Source organism: Vidua chalybeata, chromosome 8 (assembly GCF_026979565.1).
Source record: "Vidua chalybeata isolate OUT-0048 chromosome 8, bVidCha1 merged haplotype, whole genome shotgun sequence".
Classification (NCBI taxonomy): domain Eukaryota; kingdom Metazoa; phylum Chordata; class Aves; order Passeriformes; family Viduidae; genus Vidua; species Vidua chalybeata.
This window is the reverse complement of record NC_071537.1, coordinates 28,936,740-28,961,209: the sequence shown is the minus strand read 5'-3', so window position 1 is coordinate 28,961,209 and position 24,470 is coordinate 28,936,740. Positions and strand designations below refer to the sequence as shown.

General features: G+C 37.1%; 1 protein-coding gene across 1 annotated transcript in view; it reads left to right on the top strand.

Moving 5' to 3' along the window:
• CCDC6 (coiled-coil domain containing 6) overlaps positions 1 to 24,470 on the top strand; it is a 49,011-nt gene that overhangs the window by 20,049 nt on the left and 4,492 nt on the right. Inside the window, exons 3-8 of the mRNA XM_053949221.1 lie at positions 6,960 to 7,088; positions 12,131 to 12,234; positions 13,907 to 14,067; positions 16,614 to 16,770; positions 19,992 to 20,092; positions 23,843 to 23,967. Coding sequence (XP_053805196.1) covers positions 6,960 to 7,088; positions 12,131 to 12,234; positions 13,907 to 14,067; positions 16,614 to 16,770; positions 19,992 to 20,092; positions 23,843 to 23,967 — 777 coding nt within the window. The remainder of the gene's footprint in view (positions 1 to 6,959; positions 7,089 to 12,130; positions 12,235 to 13,906; positions 14,068 to 16,613; positions 16,771 to 19,991; positions 20,093 to 23,842; positions 23,968 to 24,470) is intronic.

Sequence of the window (24,470 nt, the reverse complement as noted above, 5' to 3'; positions counted from 1 at the left end):
CAAGAAGTGTAGTGAGTGACCTTTCTTTTTAACATGGTGCTTTGAAGTTTGCATCTGTGAACTCAGCTTTGAGAACCTGAAAGTTTGTATAATGATGCAAAAAATGAGTATAGCTTGCAGTAAATGTCAACTGCCTTCCAGACAAGAGTTACTGATTATTTTAAAATGTTGGTGAAACACACTTTCTTTTCTGGAGTATTTGATACTTAACACAAGTCCTGAAATATTAAACTTTATCTACAAGAATGTACAGCGATGCTCGAAGGAAATTTTTTCTGTAAGTTTGTCCATACTTGTAACAAAACCCTTGCTTCTGTTGAATTAAAACACATCAGTTTGATGGTAAAAGTAAGAAGTTGAAGATGCTCAAACAATTTGTGGCAGAGAAACCTCTTTACATAACCCAAGTTGCTAATTTTTAGAAGGTGGTTAAGTATTCGTTGGAAGTGTCCTACATGGTTGCTCTGTTCTCACAGTCTTGCCAAAATACCTGCTTTTGGCTCCTGTAGGAGACAGGGTTCTGAGTTAGGGGAGTGTTTAATGTGGTCTGCCTGAGCTTTTTTTTTGTGCCATCAGTTCTAAGCTTTGTCATTAAAAACTAGGCACTTTAAAAGAAGCTAATTTGTATGTTGTAAGCATTGCTGTGTTCTGCAGCTGGAGACTGAAGGCATGTTTCACCCTGCAGTTAGGAAATCGTGTTTGGAAACACCACTAGAGCTAATCCCATCTGGCGCTTTTGTCACTGAAAACTGGGCCTTCTCTCACTTTGTCTCCTTGGTGCCTGTTATCACACAGGAAGCTCAGTAGCAAGATAAAAGATCCCTTACTTGGTATTACTATTTCCCCTTGCTGTTCTTGAGGAGTGACAAGAATGTTTCTGAGTAAGCGACATGTTTGGTTTCTAAGCCATACATTTTCATTAAAAGCAGAGAAGCAGATGGCAGTAAAATAGGGGTATCAACTGTTCTTTTCTAATTGAAGTAAGATGTGGATATCAGTATAGAAAAAGCTTTCCACTGAAGTCTCTTGCAGTAAAGGGAGAAATGGTACACTGTACAATGTTGTTTAATTGAAAGGGAGATGTAGAAATCCAGAACCAGGTTACGTGGGACTGACTGTATAAAGAGGAAACTAAAGTTTACTTTAAAATAAAAGCATGGATTACACCTGATTTATTTGAAGGGTTTTGAAGTCATATAATGACCTTGGACACAAATTTGTGCCACAAAGTTCTGCAGCAAGTAAATTGTTGTATCAAGTAACTGCTTAACAAATATGCTTAGCCTTTTCCGTAGAATTCATGAGATTGTTTTAACAGGTTTTTTTTTTTACTATCTTTAGTGGCATTCTTAGATTGCTAAAATTATGCAAAATAATTCACACATTGCAAAGAGAAATACAAACTTCTTGTCAACCTAAAAATACAATTATTTTTATTCTTTTTTGCTATAGACTTTCAGAAATGATCCTTTGACTTTTGCCCCAAATTATAGAAAAAGGTAACATTCTACTGTTCTCAAAATGGCCAAGGGGGTGCTTGGCTCGTTGTTATGTATGAAACAATGCAAGGGCATTGTGGAGTTTGTCTGTTGGAAACCCTTAACAGGTGCAACTTCATTCTCACTGATGAGAGAAAGATGCAGAGAAGCATCTGAAGCAGAATGCAGACGTAAAGCTGGAGTTATTCTCACCTTTCTACAGCATCTGGAGAAAATCCTCAGTTGTGGATTCAGCATCATCCCTAGATACTACCTAGCTTTCAGCAGGCAAGCTGCAGGCTTCTGCTGAAAGAAAAAGCTCTATAGCCATACCTACAAGAGTATGGAGGTAAAATTCTGACCACCACCTGCAGCCTTGGATTTCATTCCATGTGGCCTTGCTGTAAGCCTTTGATAAACATGGTTATGTCAACCAGAAGATTTTAAAATACAGCAATTCATAAATGCAGCTGTGTTCCAAATTGTTTGTCCTGAAGCTGTGTGATTTCTCTCAGCACCATTAGGTAGCAATTTCTGGAAGTAAATTGTGAGTTTGTCCTTTCTGAATAATAACCCAGGTAACTTGAAAATGGGAACAGCAGTCAACGTCCTGGTGGTGGTGTTGGTGGTTTGCCTGTGAAGGGTGAGTGGCATGGAATTTCTTGCTTAGAGGTTCACCTGGAAACTTCAGTGCACAGAGGAAATAAGGGTTATATCACTGCTCCTCCACAAGGCCAGAGCTGAAACTTTTGTGGCTTGTGCCTAGGCACCAGTGGTTCTGTTAATGGCATATACTACAAATGTTATTAACCCTTCCCTTGCAGTGGTCAGCAGGTTCTGTTCTCCACACTTCTGGATGACTTCTCATACCTTTACAGTGGCTCAAGACTTGTAGTACAGGTGCAGCATTTGTTGTAAAGCAAACAGTTTAATATTAAAACTGTTTTTCTATTTGTATGTATGCTAAATGCAGATCTCATTTCATGGCTTGATTATGTCTTTGATGTGATAAAATTGCTGTGAAATACAAAACCAGAATATTGATATGTTCTCCTAAACATCAGTAATGTGGTTGGCAGCTTACAGATGGTACAGAAGAAATGGTCCCTTTCATTAACGAGCTTACCTGTAGAATTAGGGGAATTTCAATATTACCATATGTTTCCTTGAAAGAAACTTTTCAGCTCTTCAGAGATCATGGACTTAGTAAATTGACATTAGAATATTGATGAGTTGCAGGCAAATTTTTTAAGCAGCAAAGAAGTAAAAATAATACTTGATGGTTTTTGTTTTCTGAAAGTTTATCTGCTGTCTGAAGGTTTTGATCCTTCAGTGTTGAATCCTGGAAATTATACCCATGTAGAACAACAGATTAAAAATTGGAGAAGAGAAACTCCTGATATTACAAATAAACTCAGTTTTTGGAAAAGAGGGCATTATTGGCACACATCACATGGTCAGTTTAGAATTTATTACAGTATTTTTTCTGTAGTTGAATAGTCTTCCCATTTTCCGGATGTAGGGCTGCATTCTTGGCTTATGTTTTTTAGACCAGGAAGATAAGATAATTATAATTTCCTTTTTTTAAACTTCCTGAGATTTGTGGGTGCCAATACTTACCATTACTTGCCATTACTCACTAGAGTGTAGCAGTTCTATCTTTATTAGGAGAATAATGAACTCATAAATGCCCACTTCCATTTTTGGCATCTTTGCTCTGCAGGGAATTCTAGCTAAATTAGATGCAGACTTTGGATAATGACTTACCCAGGAATACAGTAGTCTCCTGTTGGTTGTTCCACTGTTCTTTGGGATTAACTCTTAATCTCTGGGTTTGCCAGGCAATGTTGATCTGACCTGGAACTAGACTTAGAGCATTAATGCTGTCAGACATTGTACATCAAATAGCTTCCTGCCTTTTGGATGAGTAAGGGAAAAAAATGCATATAAATCTGTTGTTTTGTCTAAAACTTTGCATTTTGGAACTGAGGAGAGGTACTTCTACTAAACTGCATATGATTTGCACTTTCTCAATTTTTCAAGTATTTACAGCTCTGTGCCTGTTTCAAAATCACTGCCATACTACTATGTTGAAAGGCACTTAGCAGAGGGGCTTTTTTCACAGTGCCTGTGTGTTTGTTGCTTTGTCAGACCTTTGTTTGTCACAATTGTAGGGGTTTATGCCTCTCATTCAGCCAGGCCTCTGGAATGAGCTCCCAGAACATTCAAACATTTTAAACGTGGGAGCTGCCTGCCAGAGCTGCAGTGCTCCTCCTAACAACCAGCAAGAATCCCCCAGTTCAGCACCATGTGCATTACTGTTATAAAACACAGGCTGACATCAGGTTTGCAATATCAGAAGAAATTCATTTTGGGAGCTTTTACTATATGTGAGACTGAATCTAAACAGACATGGTAGTACATAAAGGAAGGTGTTTCCACTGGAATAATATTGTCTTTCTGGTGCCATGCCATTGCTTTATGATATCATTTTATAACTGTAACTTTCACTGTCTCTACAAGCCAAATGAATGAATATACAATTTTATTAGATAAATTTCCTTTGTTGTGCACAATTATTAATTTTTTAAGTTGAGTGTTGTAGGAATGAAGGAGCACATGCATCTCATCAGAGGTCTTACAGTAAACAGAAGATTTTTATCACATGTAGCCCTGATAAAGTTCTTATAAGCCTTATACACATTTACTGTATTTTTCTATGTACTTCATGTAATTGTATTTTTGCTTACCTAATGAAGTCTCTAAAAAGCGTGGAAATTTTTTTATAGCATCCTCAATCCTTAATCATTATAGGATGGTAGCAGTATATTGCAGAATATCATGAGAAGCATTTCGATGCAGGCTCTATTCTTGCAGCAGTGGGCATGGATATGTGGAGTTACTGTTTTGAAACTGAAAGTAGTAAATCTTGAAAATTTACCATTTGTGAAACAAGGCTGCTCCAAAGAAAAAATATTTTAAATATTATTTAGTCTTACAGAGTCAGTTACTTTAAAATGTGCACCAGTTCTTTTCAAAATCCAATCTGTTTTTTTTTTTTTCAACACCCTTATATTTTTGGATGTGCAAATTGGTCCAAGTGGCTGTCCTTGAAAGTAAGATGTTACAACATACCAAGATAATAGCATGTGTAGTCAGGCAAGTTAAGTAATTGGAGGTCTGTACAGAAATGTTTCTTATGTAAGTCTGATTCTTGACAATTCTTTAAAAAATTGTAAGTCTGTAAACATAAGCTATTACCCTCCTGCTCTCAAAATACCATGCATTAGTTCAAGGATGCTAATGGGATTGTGTGGAATAAGCAGAGCCAGCTCATCTCAATTATTTGATGAACATCTGGGCATAAAGAGGAGGCAAACTGCTGATACAAAATCATTAATAAATAGGACTCCAGGATGCAGGAAAGGAAGAAGTGGACAGCTTTTGAGGGCCTGGAATACCTAAAAATAGACTGCACAAGGTCATAGTCTGGGGGATAAATGAAGGTTTGTTTTCTAAGGGGGAGCTTCATCCATTGGCTCCATTACTTCATAAAAGACTTCCCACTATCCCAGAAGTAAGCCAAAGAAGGAAGGTAAGCATGCTCCTGCATTGTATGAGGACACTTGTTTCTGCAGAGAGAGTATTGCTGTAGTTGTTTAGAACTTAAGTGAGCTGAGGCACATAGTCATGCTGCTAAGCTGTGTTTGATAGCCCCATTCTCACTTCAAACTAGTCACTGTCTCTCTTGCACCAAACCCATCTCTAATCTTACAGAGCTGAAAATTCTCCTTCAGTCTTCATATGCAGTTCAAGGTCTGTAAGACATTGGCATCAAGGTGATACTTTCTAACACAGTTTTCCTTCTCTTTAGCTGGCAGGTGTATCTGTAGACCATTATTACTATAATTGCATATAATTAAAAACAGTTGGGAAAAACTCTTTTACATTATGAAGTAAAATAAACACTCTCCACCTGTATTGTACCGGGGATATATTCTCATTGTTAGCAATTCTATTCTTCAGCATTAAGTTTTCATCAGTAACTGCATTTTGATTGTTTTGGTTTGTTTTTGTGATGAAAGGAAATAAAAGGGAAATATTATTTTCCCCTATATGAGTGACAGACACCACTCATATATTTTGGGGGTGTTAGTAATATATTTCTCTCTCTTTGTAAAATGAAGTCAGTATTTTCTATTCTAAGAGTTTGCTATTCTGGTATTTGTTTTAAATTGTGAAAAATCAAATCTCAACATTGACAAGCCCTGAAAACACAACCCCCAAACTTTTCCCATATGTATATTGCCAAGTATTTGCTGTCTGCCTGGTGCTCTTCCTCTATGAGCTTTTTGCCTTGGTCTCTGTGGCAGGCTGCACTTCACAGACCATTTTGTCTCTAAATAGGAGCAAAAGGAGCTGAATTAACAAATGAGCAATTTTAGCTTATTTCAAAATCAGTCTATTCCTTCACTGTGGTAACCTTGATTTGTGTCTGTGACTGTGAGGTGTTTCTCCATTTCCTCAGGTTCTCCTCACACATTTAACACTGTGATCTTACAGATTGTTATGTACTAGCCAGAAGAACTGGAATAAAAACATAAGCAGGTGGCAAAAGGTGCTTGCAATTGTCAGTGTGGATGGTCAGAACACAATGTAATTACACCATTGTCTGTTGGTGACATTTGCTTTTTCCTGGGTCAGGTTCATGTGTGTGTACCATGCTGCCAGTCACACTGTTCTATCCACAGCAAGACTTAGATCCCTGTCTCAGAGGAACTCTACTCCAAGCCATACTTTATGTTAAAATGAGGGTTTTTTTTTTGTTTCCATCTACATGAGAGCCTTGAGAGTTAAATTTTTCTTTTCCTTTGGATATATTAAATGAAAAAAAAAATCCTTTCGGTATTAAGAAAATGTATAACATTGATTTCAAATAACCAGTATTTTTACGTCATCAGGACAGTTTGATTTTGATAGCATAGGAATATAAATTAGAATTTTTTTTGTTGTTTGTAAACTCGTTGCACAGCAATTTCATTAGTATGACTTCAGTCATGATTTTCAGCTTTCAGCTGCCCGGAGAAGGAATTGCTAAGACCTGCATTTTGTGCTTTGGGTGCTCTTGAGATGATGCATTTAGATTAAAATTAATGCTTTTGTGAACTTTATTATATATTTTTACTTTGGAAATGTCATATATATAATGCATTATATGTAGTATATAAAATAACCCATTTTGATTTTACTTAATTCAGTAGTTGGAAATGTACTTTTCTCTGCATTGTGAATATGCAGCACAATTTAAAATGCTCCTTTTTGAAGGGCTGTTGGGTGAGTTGTGCATTTTGAAGTTTTTTGAGAAGCATCAGTAGAGAATTTAACATGCAGGAGGAATAAATGTGTGAATAAATGTATAAAAGATGCCTAAGTTCATGCTTTTATTTGTTTAAAATGTTTACCTGTCTCCTAAATTTTTAGCTGCAACATGAGAAAGCTGAACTGGAGCAACATTTAGAACAGGAACAGGAATTTCAAGTGAACAAACTGATGAAGAAGATTAAAAAACTGGAAAATGATACAATTTCAAAGCAGCTCACCCTGGAGCAGGTAACTCTTTCATTGCACCGTTATATGATTGAGAAAAAAATAAGTCCTTTTGTCTTAGATTTGACTTAATGCTTTAAGCATGTTAGAAACTGGGCAGTATTGAGAATATAGGAAAGTCAGTTCAACTTCCAAAGCAATAGAAGAATAACATAGTTTATTATGAGAAACTTGGATTGTTTTTTTTCGTGGCTGTTATATCTATTAGTATGTATAGTATTACATCTATTATAGTAGCCTTTGTGTGGGCCTTCATGTCTGCTGGACAGCAGTGGCTTTTGCAAATGCAGCTTTTTTGTAAATAATGCTGCTTGTTGCTGTTCATCAGCTTCCACTCATGCTGCTGGTGAGAAAAGACTGTCACTTCTGATGGTGTTAATCACAGTAGTAAATGATCTGTTTGTGGTCTACTTGTGCTCCAGGTCACCTTTTGGTGGCAGCTTGGATAGCACAGCCCTGGAACTGTGAGTTGTCAGCTGTGTATATCCTTCAGAAGCCCTGAAGTTTGACTACATCCAGCTCCCTTTCTCCCTAGACAGCCATGAAGATTACAGAGATAAAAGCACTTGTTTGGCTGTGTTTCCACAGGATGTTTAGACATTGGGAGTGCTCATGTCTGATTTTAGGCATCTGCATCAAAGCATCTCAGTGGTGTCAGTAGGAGACCTTTTGACTTAAAAGGCAAACTGGTGAAACCTTTAAGATTGTTAAAGGACTCCAGATTTTCTGGCATGTACAGGTCCAATAATTCAGGTGATGTAAATATAGTGTGTTAGCTCTGTGATTTCTTCTGCCCTGGAACGTTTTTGTTGCTGGTAATCTGAATTGTTACCAGTTTTGTACGAGTCTCTTTTTTCTGTTGACATGGATAAATTAGTTCATGGCTATCTAAATGATCAAGTGAGTTATCTTGATTCTCCTGGAAACATTCTATATGGAGAGACCTATGGAACAAACTGAAAAATTAAAAGGTAGGAGGGATACGGAGTTGCCAAAAAATCCTTACCCAGCATGGAAGTTAGCATGAGGTTGAAATAACTCTCTTAGCCACAAGGTGGTGGTGGCTGCCACTTAATCAAAATGTAAAGTAAGCTTAACATACTAAGCTGTTGTAGTCTTTCAAATGTTAGCATGAGCCATGGCTGAAATCTTCATGGTATTATTTTTGTCTTGTTTTTCTGGACAGATTGTCTTGTGAAATCATAAAATTTGAAACTTGTTGCTACATCTAAATGCCAGTGATACACTGTTCAAAAAGCACAGATGCACCAAGGTCTTTAGTATCTGGCTTTGAAAACTTTGTGAAGATGTTAAAATTTGGCTGTTAGTCTTGCTTAGAAATTCCATGTGAATTTAGTGTAATTCACCATATGCCTTTGTTTTCTCTCACAGTAAGGTGAATGTCACCTTACTTAGGGCTTCAGCACACTTTTTTTCCTCACACAAATTAAAAGTGCTGATTGTGCTAATTAACCAGCTGAAGCAGCAGCCTTGGGGCATGTGCTGTACCTAGCAAGAAGCAACCCAAAATTGTGAGGAAAGTCATGTTGCCTTTATTGCACACAGAGAGAATTAAGGAAGAGGGATTATCACAAGCTGCAGCACAACCTTCGGAACACCTGTTAAACATTGTTGGAACTCCAACAATGCTTTGAGCTGGGCTATATTGAGGTCTGTCACTAATCAGTGAGCAGATAATCACAGCATATGTTCACTAAAATGTTGTTTCTGAAATAGAGAGCTGAATTGTCTATGCTTTTCTGTTCTTTCTTTCTTCCTTCCTTTTTTTCATCTGAACTGCTTATACCACAGGTGATCAGGAGGTAGTTGGTTTCTGGTTGCATAGAATATTATTCCTTAATAAAAATTAAATTGGATCCTAGGGTTCAAATGTGACCTGAAATAATTTCTTAAGTCAGCTTAAAGTCAGCAGAGCATTCTTCTCTGAAGGCAAATGGTGAAGAAATTTACAGCATGTGACTATTTCATTAACTGAATGACTCAGTTAAAACGAGCAATAACGTTCTGTGTTCCAGTTCAGTGGTTTGATAGGAAATAAATAGCTGTCAGGATTGCCCGACAGAGGCCAAGGGTGTGTGCTCTTGCTGTTACTATTTTTAATTGCTTTTCTATTTCATGCAGTGTAGTGACAAACTAGAATTGATGCAATTAGGAGATGAGAAATAACAGCTAAACTGCTAATAATCGTCTCCTATGTTTGCTTTGAAAGGAGAAGAACATGAGATGGTAAAATCTTTGGGAAAGATTTTCTTGGAAAGCAGCAGAGAATTAAAGCTACAAAGGGCAAGGTGGAGATGAGAAGTAGAGAAGTAAATTTTGGGATAGTGGGCATAGGCAGAGAGGAGCATTATTCAACTTTGATTGATTTGGAAGACCTGCATTTCAGGGGAGAACAGTTGTGCTTTTTAATAAGTTGGCAAGACAGTTGACAAATCAGTAATACAGGAATACACATAAAATGGATATTTTAGCTGCATTTTGAAGTAAAGTAAGTGCATGTGAGAGAGAGAGTAAGAAGAAACATAAGTGGATGGTGAGGAAGGTTAAAAGGAATTTTACTCTTCCTTTGAAGGGAAGGGTAAGGTCTGAAAAGCAAGCAATACTTCCTTGTTTCCTTGTTTTAATGGTCAAAATTAGGTGATGCTTGATTGGAATGTAGCTCTGAACCCCTGTAGAGTGACACTAGTATTGACAGAGCTGCTGGCTTAGTCCTGAGCATAATCCCATCCTGCTTATTCCAGAATATTACCATATTGCTAAAAAAGTCATTGACTGGAGTATATTTCAAAGTACACCTGAAACTATTGAGTACCAAGCCAAATACACCAATTCTTTGACATCACAGCTCTCAACAGGATGCTGCAGTTGCTGTAGGTGCCATTCAAGGTGTTCTTCCTCCAAGCTTTGAAATCTTGACAGTGGGAGAAACTGGCACAACACTCATGACCAGGAAAGGAAGATCCTTGTTTCCAGTATGTTTTCATATTGCTGGAAATGTGAAGTTCTAGATCTGTTTCACTTGGTTTCTTTGGTGTTTTCTCAGAGCAGTTTCAGGGCACAACACAGGGCTTATTTGTGTATTGTTGCTGATGGTTTGACTTTGCTGTTGTGCATGCTCACCCACAAGCAGATTTATAATTAATGGACTCCACTGCCTTGGTGATGGTTGCTATAATGCTAAATGTAATCTTGGGTTTTTCAAATCCAGGCTTATAAATAATTCACTCTGTCTTTAAATTCCAGTGTGCTCTTCTTCCTACCATTAAAAGATACAGATTTCTTTTCACCTGTGTGTTCTTGTGGGTTTGTTTGTTGCTAGATCAAAACATATTTGTAAAAAGACTATGAGTAGGTGAGTTCAGGCCATGCTGCATTGAAATGATGCAAAAACCATTGCTGCAAAGATCATAACTTTATTGTGCATTAACACTTTTTTCGTCATGTGACTATCTAGATAGCTGTGCAATGTAGTGGACATCTGGGTTTTACTAATGTAGAAGCACTGTGTGCAGACTGCCAGGACATTTTCTGTAGTTTCTTCCCTCTGCACGTTCCGAGCCCCAGGCATTGGCCAGACTGGCTGAGGAGCCCTGAGGCAGAATGCCTTGTGCTCCTGGGGCTGAGCCCTTTGCTTTCCTACCACTCCACCTCCAGCTGTGTGGGGAATGAAGTGTTGCTCAGGATCCACATTCTCATCCTTGTGGGGAGGCTGAAGCATATTGCTTCTGACTTCTCTTTTGCTGAGATGTAGGCTCCCTGAGCTGTTAATGTACATCTGGAAACTCAAACATGGAAAGATTTGCTAGACAGTGTTTCTCTTTCTAAGTATGTTCCCTATTACTCATCAACATATGTCTGCTTCTGCTCACAGTAACTAATTCCTCTAACCTTTAAAGGAGAAAGTTGTACATTCATTAAACTTGCACTGGTACCTGAAGTGTGTAAGTTTGTATTTTGTTTGGGTTTCTCAGCATTAATTTAGTAGTTAGCACGAATAGTTTACAGATTTAGATGCTGCAATAGCCCTTCAGCCAGTGATGTAATAAATGGAAAATGTTTGTTTCTGTTTTCAGTCTTTCCATTTTCTAATGTGAGATTATTCACCCAGCAGAAAAGTGGTGTTAACTAAGCTTGGCTTGGAAAAATGCTTCCATGCTGTTTTCCATCTGTAAAGGTGTTGAGCTGTTCTCAAATATTTCATTATTGACAACTTCTTGAGTTCAACTGTATTGCTACAGAGTAAGATCAGCTGTGCCTCTTAATATTCTCCTTTATTAATAATACTTGCATTGTGTTTCTGCTTAAACACTAATAATAGGTTTCTTCATGTGTGGGTCTACATTATATCTTTTTATTAACTTTAGAGTAGAAAGTTCTACATTATATCTTTTATTAACTTGTAGTAGAATCAGCAATGCTTGTTCACACAGTAAGTGAAGGTGATTAATGTCAAGTTAAGCTTTTACTTTTATAAAGCCCTTGCTAAGATAGAATTATATTTGTTTTGCTAGTAAGGATTGATACAGTAACACTTCACGTAACACTTTCTTTACTATTTTTATGTCCTTTACCTAACACTAGGCACACAAGGCAAAGATGGCTTTTCTTCCATTTCTGAATTACTTAACTGTGGTTCTTCCACTAAAAACATCTAAAACTTTTCAAAAGAATAAACATTGCTGTAGTGAACAGTAAAGTGTTTGAATTTCATAGATTCATGGTATAGGAGATGTCTTTAAATAGGTTTGTCATGTCATCAGTGCCTGCATGTCCAGGGTTCATGCTGCTGCTTATTGGCCAGGGACAAGTTCTCTGAGAAGAACTTGTGTTAAGGAGATAACAACTGTGCAACTTCTGAATCTCTTGATTTTTCCACTGCATTGTACCTGAATTGTGTCTCTTCTTCCCGTTCTCCTTGCTCCTGTGAAGCATTATGTAAAATGGTGTTGATGGAGCTTTCCTAGTGACAATTCCTTGTAAAAAATCTGTGCCCATCACTTTCACTAATTGTTTTTCCTCTCCAGCTAAGACGTGAGAAGATTGACCTTGAAAACACCTTGGAACAGGAACAAGAAGCACTAGTGAATCGTCTCTGGAAGAGGATGGATAAGCTTGAAGCAGAAAAACGGTTTGTCTTGTTACGGTGCCCTCCTTACTTTGGGAGAGGTTTTTAATACATCATGTTCTGGATTAAATGTGTTCATCTCTGTCCCACAAGAGTTGTCTAATCTGTGAAAACCTGGAAGATGAAGTTGTAAAGTTCCCTGTTAGCATGATGCCACATCACTGATTGCTTAAAACAAAACTAACCAGTATAAGAAATTACCTGGGAAAGCTTGAAGGAATTTATTGAATTTTTTCAATTGCTGATAGCCTCTTTTTAAAGTTTCTGGTTTGTGGTCAGCTTCAAATTCATGGTATTTTACTATGTTTGTTATGTGAGAACCTCTTGTTTTTTCCCTGTCTACTTAAAGAAGACTTCAGCTTTTCCTCAGTGGTGTGCAGTCATGTCATTGAGACTTCCCAGTGCTTCTTCAGTAGAACTTAAGACAATGACTCTTTATATTATTGGAACAGCTAAAATTAAAAATATGTATGAAACCAACCATCTCTTAAATGTTATAAAAGAACTCATCTTGAGGAGGAAGTAGGAGAGAATAATGATTAATGATTATTAATATCTGATTTTTTTAATGTGTTTATTGTTATGTTAATGTGACCCTCTGAATCTTGGCTGGAGCATCAGAAAGCACCTGAGGCTGAATGAACTGCAGGTTTTGTAGTTTTATTTTACAGAGCCCTGCTGTGTGGAAGGTGCTCTGAAGAGCTACATGTGATATTCAGCAGTGGTAAATCCATAGCAGGATGAGCCTTTGGTAGGATTTTTGCATATCTTAGATTTAAAGCCTTCTTTAAGGGAAACCATTTCTGGTTTGATTTATCTCAGACTGTGCCCCTGTGAGGAGCTGTGCTGGAATCAGCCCCTGCTTCAGTACTTTGTGTGGTACACATGAATACTGCACTGTGCAAGAGGCACAAATCTGCTCTTCAAGGCAGGGCTGGATCTGGCCTATCAACATGTTCTTTCTAAAGTTTCATGCTTTCAGGGTGGAAAATACTCCTATGTTATCTCCAAAAATCATCATTTAGAACCTTTAATATATATTATTTGCTTATTTCATAACAGAAGTTCATTAGGTCTGAATTTACCATCATTTATTTGAAGTGTTTGAAACCTTGATTATATGGAACACCATAATACCTTTCTGTTTGGAAATTAAAAAATAAAAAAAAAGAGTCTATTTTACTGTCCTACAGAAAATGTCTGTGAAATTCTTTTGATAGTAGTGAAATGCAGAAAAGCCTGTGTTTCAAGACAGACATACTTTACTCATCAATCTTCACTATGTGTCCTTTCTCCAAGAACATAAACGTAAAAACTCGTAAGAGATGAAATTAATTTTCTTAGCAAAAATTTTGTGTAATAAGAAGTGTTTGAGGACAAAGCTGAGTTAGCTATTTATAGTCTAAAATTTGTTTTTCCTGAACTATATGTTGTAATATTTTGGAATATCAATGTCTGAATATGTTAGAAAATTCTTCTGTACTAGGACAACAGATTTTCCTTTTTTATTTTGAGTTAAAAACTAAGCATTATAACTCTTCCCCAATTTATCTTCCCATATACAGTAGTTAAAATAAACCCTCCATACCTTTTGGAATCCTTGCAATGGCTTTCTGGGGTATACAAGAGGTTTTCATTGGAATGGAAGGTAAAGTTTGCACTGTTTTTCATACAGAATTTTGCAGGAGAAATTAGACCAGCCGGTATCTGCTCCACCATCTCCCAGAGACATATCAATGGAGATAGACTCTCCAGAAAATATGATGAGACATATCAGGTTTTTAAAGAATGAAGTGGAGAGGTTAAAGAAACAATTGAGAGCTGCACAGTTACAGCGTGAGTAAACAACTTGTTTGAAATTTTCTGAAGTTTTTTGCTTTGTAAGATTTTTATATGTCCTTTGAATTTAAGGTAGCAGTGGAAAAAAATGTGGTAGGTTTGGATTGCAACATTTTCATAATTGCAGTGTTATTTCTTGTTGATGTATTTATTTATAAATATGTAAATATAAACTGTATATTGCATAATTATTAACTGTAGTTTAGGGGGTTCTTTAGCTTTACTAAAAGGGTGTCTGAAAGAATCAAAAAATTATCCTTGACTGTTTTGTGCCAGAAAAAGATGTATCTATCTTTTTTTTTCAGAAACTTAGCAGTATTTCAGCATACAAGTTTTTCAAAACATATTTATGGCCTACTTTGTAGAAGTCGTGTTGCAAATTAAAAATTACTCCAAAGAATTAACAGCTAGTGAAATAAAGATCAACTGTCTATAAGAATTTCACTTGTTGATTGTGGCAACCTGAGGCAGCTGTTGCACAGTATAGCAGCATTCATTTGCTGTGTCCTTTCCTATGTAAGATGGCTTTGAAGCATAAAGAGCTGTGTAGAAGTCATCGTGATCCTGTTGTGCACGGCTGGGGCCCCTTGCCCAGCAGTGGGACCTCATTTTGTCCTGCCTGCCCAGGAAGGGACTGTGCACTGAGCACATGGGCTCAGCTGCCAGGAGGCTGCTGGCACCTCCCCTTGGACTTTGCAGTGCAGTCCTTCATTCCTTCCTGCTGAATGTGAAATTGCTGTCTGAGAGTCAGCAGTTGTGCCTGGCTCCGAGTCAGTGGCGTTGCACTGCAGTTGGTGAGTGAGTAGATAGCTCAGCACGTGGCCAGGAAAATCTGGGCAAATGCAGAACAGTCAGGATCATCCCCCTCTGGCCAGCCAGGCTAGCTGGGCTATTTCAACCTCCATTTAGAGAAGGAGCTTGCTAGAGGCAGCAGCCTTCCTTCAAGACAGAGATGATGGATCAGGAGTGCTCTTTTGCAGAGACCTTGTGCACAAGTTTGTGGCATTAATAATTTGTGGCTGTTAAAAGAAGATAAGGACAGCTCATCTTTGTACTTGCAAATTCTGCACTGCAGCCTTCACTTACTAAAGTTCAGAACAAGAGCAAGGCCTTAGATTAAAAGTACTCTTTGTGCAAATCCAGCCTAATTAATTTCATTTCAAGTATCCTCTATTTTAAAGTGGTTTCTTTTTGAACTACTGTGATTTAGAGTAAAAAGTTGAAAGCATTAATGTCAAATTTACATTGAAAATAAGAGCTAGGTTTAGAAGGACTTTGTGAACAGGTTTAACAGAACTGCAGTACAAAGAGCAGAGCTGGTAGGATATGCCAGCCTGCAAGCAGAAGATGAAACTGAAATGCAGTTTTCAGATTGGTGTTTGTAATACATGGTCATTAGAGAACCTCTAGTAGTAGTCTTAAGTACTTAATGAAATCTGCTTAGAAATTCTGATACTTATATTACATTTTTTATTTCTGAAACACTTCTAGAAGCTGGTTTGGTATGATAATAGTGTACAAGAGGTGACACTGTTACATTTAGAAGTGATATTTCCACGGAAGAGAGATAAATCACATGTTGCTAATAGTTTGGGAACAGGTTTCTGAAACAGGAATATTCTTTACCTTGAAGGTTGTTGCATGAAGGAGTGATGACAAAGCATGATGAATTGTTTTGGGTTTTCTTAATGTCAGGGATTTAACTGCAAGCTTACTTAAACATTACAAAATCTCACAAAATACATTGTATGTCTCATAAGTCTTCATCACATATTCCATTTTATTTAAGTAATCAGTCACAAAGCTGTAACTTTTCATAATTTGACTTTATCACCTTAAATAATCTGTGGTACTAGACCATTTAAGTGGTGTTTGCTGAACTTGTTTAGAACTGACAACTCAAATTGCCCTTTGATGTAGAGTAGACCTCTTGTTGGCTTTTAACATTAAAACTGAATATAATTTTAATATTAGTGTTTTAATATTGGTACATGTTCTGTTGGACAGTTTCTATGATAAGATGTGTAATTGAAAGAGTGCTGTAGAATATATATAAGGTAGGAATTTTAATACAAGTTTAAGTTTGGAGTTTCAGAACTTGTGTTGTGCTTCCTTCAAAATGAAAATATACCTTTAAAATAATTTCTTCATGCTTTGCTGGAAAATCTTTGTAAATGTGGAATAGCATTATTTTAATGAAGCAGGAATCAGTATTTTTTCTTAATGGTTTTAGTAATGTTTTCTTTATAAAATTTTTCGTTCTTTTCAAATTTATGTTAAAAAATACTTTTGGTTCGTGGTGGTGAGTTTTGTTTTTCTTACATTTTGTTTTCAAACTTGATGTCAAACAATAGTTTATTTTAGTAGTTACTATTCTGAATTAGGCTTTGAACTAATGACTTAGAGGTGAATATTTTCAGTGATCTATCCTGAGCATTTTCTACACCTTCATCTTGAAGTGTTGGAATAAAATCAGGCACAACATACTTGGCTGCCTGAGAAATTGAATTTTAATCAACTTTTAACAAAAGGCTGAATTTCAGATTCAGAGAAGATGGCACAATACTTAGAAGAGGAGCGACATATGAGAGAAGAAAACTTGAGACTTCAAAGAAAACTACAGAGGGAAATGGAACGAAGGGAAGCTCTCTGCAGACAACTGTCAGAAAGTGAATCCAGCTTGGAAATGGATGATGAAAGGTTTGTATTTTTTTGGCCATCTAGATGTGTTGAACTTATTTATCAGTATTTATACTACTTTTTGAATATTACAGAATAATTTTAGAAGTAACTTGTATGTGGGTTTAATATGCATATCAAATTCCAGCATAGTCCAGGAATTGTATCAATGTTGTACAGAATTTGCATTAGCTTTAACAGTGAGTAAGAAAATATTTATATCTGAAGATTGTTTTGGGGTTTGATAATATATATTGAAATAAATACAGCTGTGGAGTTGAAAATCAGGATAATTTGATCACAACACTTTTGTTTTGCTCTCACCTTGGTAACTGCAAGGAATTCTGTGAAGTAGGGACAGCATCTTGGGCCTTATTTGTCCTTTGCAGAAAGTAAAATATGTTCAGCCAAATACCAAGGGATACTGTGTAAAACCTTTGAAATGAAGTATTTCCAGAACTGTTGGGTTGTTCTCGATGTCCAAACTATAACATCCTTGATTTGTTTTTCTTTATTACAAGCTGCTTTGCTTGCCCTGACCTTACCTTGAGTTTTTCATGGTTTATATTGTGCCTTTTAGTGTTTTCTCACGTCACAGAAATATGACAGTGTTATATCTTGAAAGAGGATTTTAAGTACATTTTGGATAAAACGTTCTTAGTTCTTACCAAATGCTCATTGTTTGGTTGTATTGTTGTATAGTATTTTGGATTTGTGGTGGTCCTTTAGAATAAATAAAAAAGTTACTCTGTGCTGTGTATTTTTTCTGATACTGAGAGACTTCTATTTCCTCTTGGGTCCTTAATATTTTGTTATAAGATGTAATTTACCAGGAACAAAGTACCAGATACTTTGTGGTAAGGAGTACCCTTAAAGCTCAGAGCAGTGTGTCCATTCTAATGAAACACCAAGGCAACTTGACCTATACTGCATTGGCATCTGGTATTAAGATGTAGCAAATGCTATATAAATTAAATTGTTAGAAATAGGGGATTCTGAGGTTGGATTTTTTTCCTTATTAGGCTTACCTTTTCTTCCACTCTTTACAGTATAATGGAAGTACAGTCAAAATCTAAATCTATGAGAATTACCAGTATTAATCCAAAATTGTAGAGTATCCTAATGATTTTTTATTGCCCACTTGTAAGTAGTGTAACAACTTGTAAGTACACTACTTGTAAGTAGTGTAACCACTTGTAACTAGGAAAATGCAGGAAAATTTGATTAACTAGTCTGTACTTTTAAGAAATTGTCATGTTTGATTTTTTTTTGGTACTACAAAGACCTGACAGAACAACTCCAAATAAAGTATTTGCAGTGTAAGTAATAGAAAGCAAAGTGAAGGACAAAGCAGGCATTAGTAGTTAGCCTAAGATACAAAATACTTGTGGGACTATGTGCAATCATGATTTTAAAATGTCAATTTTTGTCAGCTACATCTTCCTAAAAATGATGGTGGTGATGGGTCAGCTATCCATTTCTTTCAGTTGTGTTCTGTTAGCTGATGGTAATTATTGCTTGTAGCTGAGGGTAGGTGAAGATGCTTTCCTGAATGTAAAGGACACAGCTCTCCCAAAGCCTCTTTCTCCAGAACAGCAATTTGTCTTAACCCTCCATGCTATTCTTTAGAGTAGCAGGGTGATACCTGAAACCAGGACACATGCTAATGGGGTGCTGCTGTTCCACATCACCTGAGCCAGGTAGTGGGATGACTTCGAGGAAATTCTATTTGTGTAGAATGCAAGGGGATTAAATCAGAGATGCTGCCTTGCTGGAACTCACACACTGGTCTGCATTGGAGCCCACTGTGTGTTGCAGAGGTAGCTCAGTTCAGTTTAACTAACCTTGCCACTGGCAGCTCTTTTAAAAACTTGTATATTTAATTAAACCCTAATTTATTAGTTTGTTAGTTTTCTGTTGTTCTCTATTGCAGCTACTTTTATTACCTGATCTACCCAAATTCAAACCAACTTTGGTATTACTACAGTGTACTGCCTGTGCTAGGGCATGTGGCTTTTTAACTCTGAATATCCTGGTTAAAAACCAGCAAGATGCAGTATCAAAATGTTTCAAATAGTCTATGGACAGACTTCAATGTAGTCATTGTGACTTCCATCAAATAGAAGTAATTTTAATGCTATTACATGTTACGGAGTTTTTTTATTATAATGGGGAAGTAAATGCAGCTACTAAGAATTCCTGAGAACACACTGGTAGAAGAGGAGACAATTAAGTTAAAGGGCTGTTAAGTAGCAAATTCGGCCTGGTGCTCTGCTGTGGCCAGTAAAGAAACACAGCTGAATCTAGTAACATAAACCCATGTGCACTGATTTTCAGTCACATGGAGGAGGTGAGCAGGGAGGCATCTAATCTAGAGAGTGACTGAAAAATCTAAGTGGAGTGTGCCTACGCAGCTCAACCTGAGACTACCAGCCTAGTGCTGTGGGGAAAAAACCCACAAAATCTCTTGAGATAAAAACAGTGAGTGGCAATTAGGACCAATTGGTGTTATTATCTTATATAGCACTTGATATCTGTGAAGAAGCTTCACTGTAGTCAGTGAAAGAAGGACAAATAAATATCACTAAAATTATTACAGCTGGGGAAAAATGCCTTGCCTCAGGTTCTGATCTGTTCAGTTTATCATAGTGAAGTATGGGATGTGTCTTGCAACACAGCCTGGAAGTACCTTTAGTGAGGTGGTCCTGGGTTGAAAATGTCTCTCTCTTCCAGTGGCAGAAGATGGGATGAGCAAATGCTTAAATGTTGGGACCAGAGGGATTCAAGTAGGACCCAAAACATGTTTTTAATGCTATGGCTGATCAGCTGTTGGAACAAATTGTTAGTACTTTAATGATTTCTTCACCCTTTTTCATGATTTCAGATTAGTGCTGAATGCCTTTCTGGAAGATACACTCCAGCCAGCCAAGCTTTTGAGTTCAATGTAGAAATGATGTGTGAAGTGCAAGAATGTAGAATGGGTCAGATTGGACATGGTTTACATCTCTGACCTTAATACATGCTATTTAATCATATACTACTTATATGGTTTTAACTGCAAATGCCTAAGAGAAGTCCAGCTGCTTCCGTGGAAAGTTAAGCCAGTGTCAGCAATGACAAGAGTTCCTGTCATGACTTCCTAATGTGATTCTTATGGGAATTGAAAAAATCACAGTGAAACATTTAAAACATGGCACATTTTAAAAGGTTTGATCTAATTATTCTTTGCCTTTTTTTGTTAGATATTTTAATGAGATGTCTGCACAAGGATTAAGACCTCGCACTGTGTCCAGTCCTATCCCTTATACACCCTCACCAAGTTCTAGCAGACCTATATCACCTGGTAAATATTTAACCCAGTTTCTAAAATTATTGTATGCATCACATAGTAACGTGCCCTATTAATATATTTAGGTCAGTAGCCTTTCAAATCTAGTTTGGAGAAAAAAATCCTGCATCATAAATGCAAGAATAGTTTTGCCTTAGGTGTCTTCTAGTGCAGCATGTTCTTGGATGGTGACCAGATATTCTATATTTCAGATCTGTGGACAGATATTGAAGATCAGTTAAGTAGCTATCACTTGAACTTTATTTCTTTTTTGCTCTTTTTTTCTGTCTTGCTGTCTTTTTTTCCCCCTCCCTTCCCACACAAGTTGTGCAACAGGACACATAATTCAAATGTATTTCTAGAGTCTGATGAAGAACTAGTAATGAGACTGATATTGTGCTCTGAATCAAAACTTCTTAGAGAAGTTTAATTTTGAACATGTTGGAAAAAAAGTCAATTTTCGTTTCTCTTCAGTAGAGAAATTACTTTTGTACTTCTGCTATTTTCTATTATTAAACAGTAACTGTAAAATTAATAATTCCTGTCTCACATTCTTTGTATAACAGAGGCAAACAAACCTATTCTGAGTTTCTAATTACTTAATATATTTTAAGTCAAATGAAATGCATTTGTGTTACTAACACATTTATTGACTGAAATTTAAAATCCCTTAAAATTGAATATTCATTGCAAGTTGTTGACAGTGGGTGTTACATGGTGCTCACAAAAACCATGTACATAAAGAAGTGAATTGTGCGTGCCTGGCTTTCCCATGCTCACCTCTAGAACCTGCCAGGCAGATGAGATGTGCTCTGTGTTGACACAAGATAGGAATGAGACATTTTATTACACAGGTCTGCTAGAACATATTAAATGTCTTTAGATCCTTGAATTTTCAAGGTTGACTGTGGTTTCTCAAAGTACTGTAAATAATTTTCATCCAGGTGTCGCATGTGTGCAAACCAGCTATGGCCGTAAGCCATGTTATGGTGTTAGAGATGAGTAGTGTGACTATGAGTTTTCAGAAGGTTTTTGCATTTCTGAAATGAGTTAAATGGCTTGACTTCCAATGTTTTGCAAGGTGTGTTACCAAGAAAATGATACACATTTTCTTATCCCTTTCCTGTAATTGGGTGTACAGCAGTGTAGTTGTGCCAACAGCTGCTCTGGAGGAACAGCTCCTTTGTTTGTGGTTCTCTGTGTGCAGCCCTTGTAACAGTACAGTGTCCAACTGCAGGTTGGATCTGCAGTCACACAGGGGTTATAACTACACCTCTGTGTGGGACAGATTACCTGCTAACTTACAGGCTTGCATCTTACATTACTTAGCAATGCACCCTGTTTAGGTGCTGATGTGTCAGTGCAGGAGAACTCTGTCACTATTCCTGCATTGAGACTGGAGTGCATTCCTTGTTCCCTGTGAACTTGATTTCCCATCAGTAGTTGATACAAGAGTGAGAATTTTATCCTATGGACAGAGGATGCTGAAACACACTCTGAAGCACAGCTAAAATTATTGTTTCTAACAGAGGTTAGGAGTTTGGAAATTTTGGTGTGGTAAATGTTCCAGGCTAGCTTGTCTGCACAGGCAGCTGCATTAATCTCCTTTTCATCTGATAAATTAATATCAGCAGTTGGGAAGTGTCAGACTTCAGAAGAATAGAAGCTGCAGTTTGTTAGAGAACTAATAAGATCAACAGGGAATTTTTTAGAGCTGTCTGGGATAAATTAATGCAGTAATGGATGAAAACAAACAGGTTTTGAGAGTATTTTGTATCTAAAGTAGTACAGTAAGATGATGCCAGAAGTATCAGCACAGAATAATAAAACAGCTGTACATTGCATCAAGTATTTGTATGACTTGGCATATTTCATTTGGGAAATGACGTGCCTTGAATATGTGGAAGCAGAATTTGTAACCAGTTAGAAATGCTGTAATTTCATGTGGATAGCTGATTGAATGGATCTGATTCTGGCTTCTGAATCCCAGAGTCTTTTGTGCCTGCATGGCTCGGGTACTACTTTTGAAGACTCTTTGAAGCTGAGATACTGCTGAGATTTCTTACACAGATCACTGTGCTAGAAATCTTCTAGAACTTTGAAGATAGTGTAATTACTGCTACTCCTAGGCAGCTGGGGATTAGTTGTTCTAATTACCAGTTAGTCTTCAGTGTAGGTACTGTTCTGTGCTTTGCCTCTATGCTAGATAGATGTGTGGGGCTGCAGAGATGAACTATGCTGAATGTATGTGCACTGCTCTGGTTTTGTTTCTTTGGCTGCCATGTAGACTTGCATTTGTCAAGCTTGTGGAGCTGGATTATTCCAAAGCAGTTCAGAATTGCCACGTTACAGAGGTGGCTCTGTTTTGCCCATTATTTCTAGGCTCTTACCTCTGACTGGCTGCCTTGTCACCTTCCTGAACATTGACTTGTTTCTATCCGTGGTGCTTACAAAAGCACTTAAATATAACACATGTGCTCTACAGATATTTCGATTGTATAGTCAAAAGGCAGATTAGTTTTGTTGTTACTCCATAGTGGCAGGGATTCCATGGGAGTAACTTATAATTTGCACCAGACATACATTGACAATGTAACAGAATCAAACAGAATTGAAGGAAGCACAGGGAGTTTTTGTTTATATGACTTCATTAGTGATCTGAGGCTTGTTCTGTTTTCTCGTCCAGATCTTGTCTCATCTCTTGTAGTCAGAAACACAGGTGCATGCAGACGGGGATGATGCTGGGTGTTGCTGCAGGGACATTGTTCTGTATTGGTTAGTGTGAAAACTGTTAAATCCAGTGTGGTGTTATAAAAGTTTTAATAGGCCTTCAGAAATGTTTTTCCATCATTATTCTCCAAAGCGGTTGCTTGAGTCTGATTGAAACAGCTGAGAAAAGTCCTGTCTCCTTCCTTATGATATTTTTGTCAAAAAGCAGAAAGGAGCAAAAGGTTTTGGAAAATGTGCTCTTTTGAGAAACTCAAGCTGTTCAGAATGCTTTAGGTGTGAATGTGAAGCATTTGGCAGTTGCTGTTTCTGTTTTCCTTGGTTAAATGGAGCTATACAGGAACTCTGCATTTTTATAATTGAGTTCTTATAAAAAGGAAATACTTGAATGAAAGAATTAGATATTGGCAGTTTTGAATATTGGGCTTTCCTAAATGTAGATAAAACAAGTTTTAATTTTAAATGTTAGTTACTAGCCTAGTCCAGCTAGTAACATTTCCCAGGATGTTTTAATTTCCCCGCCCCAAAGATCTTTAAAATCCTGAGGCAAAAGAGAAAGAAGCCTCGGTGCAGATCTGGTATTTCTTGGAGGAGCCACCTAGATCCAGGTTTTTTGTGGAACCTTATTGTGACCCAGTGCTAGATGGCTTCTCTAGGCTCAACCCCTCTGCTTCTTCAGACTGTCTGTAGTTCAGGGAGCCATTTCCTCCACGGAGAAATGGAATGCTGAATGGAAATACTTATGGACTAGAACTAAGCTACTATGGGAGTTTTACACCATTTATCTTAAGTGAAAAGTTATGTTTAACATTGTATAATGTATGTTTGAAACATATGGTAGTATGCTACAGGAAAAGAAAATAAATTAGCATCATAATTCTCAGTACAGTTAGTATTTTCTAGATGGCTAATCTGTAGTACTTACCAGTTTTTAGGCTGTCATTGATTCAGAACCAAAAAAATCTGAAAAAAACCCTCACACATTAGTTTTTAATATCAAACAAGAATGTTGATGTTACCTTGTTTTAACAATTTTAGGTCTGTCATATGCAAGTCACACAGTTGGTTTCACACCACCAACTTCACTGACTAGAGCTGGAATGTCTTACTACAATTCCCCAGGCCTTCATGTGCAACATATGGGACCATCCCATGGTATTACAGTAAGTATTTAAATTAGTAAATACTTGTTACCAATATAGTTTGGTTTTTGGAAGTTATGAGTGATTGTCCTTAAACTTTTTTACAGAACATTTTTGTAAATGTTTGTTTTTGTCTCCTTACTCCAAGATACCTATTGCTGCTTTCTTCAACCCTGATTTTCCTCTTCACCCCTCAGAAACTGATTCTTTTTGGAGAACCTTGTTTTCTGCAAAAGAATAGGATGTATTATCATCTTAAGGACAGTAATAGGTATCATTTTATGGATCAGAGGCAGGGTGTGAAAAGTGATGTTCTAAGCTACTAAGCCTATCCCAGGAAGTAAAAACATTGCTTTCATTTTTCTCCTAGTCTCCACCATCTGACGGATGAGTCATCTGAGGTTGCTTCAAGCTCAGGTTTTCTTCAGGATGACACACAATGCTACCATCATGTCACTGTAACAGGCAGTTAACTCTTATTTTCTATTGTCATTGGCAAAGAAGAAAGCTAATATAAACATTTG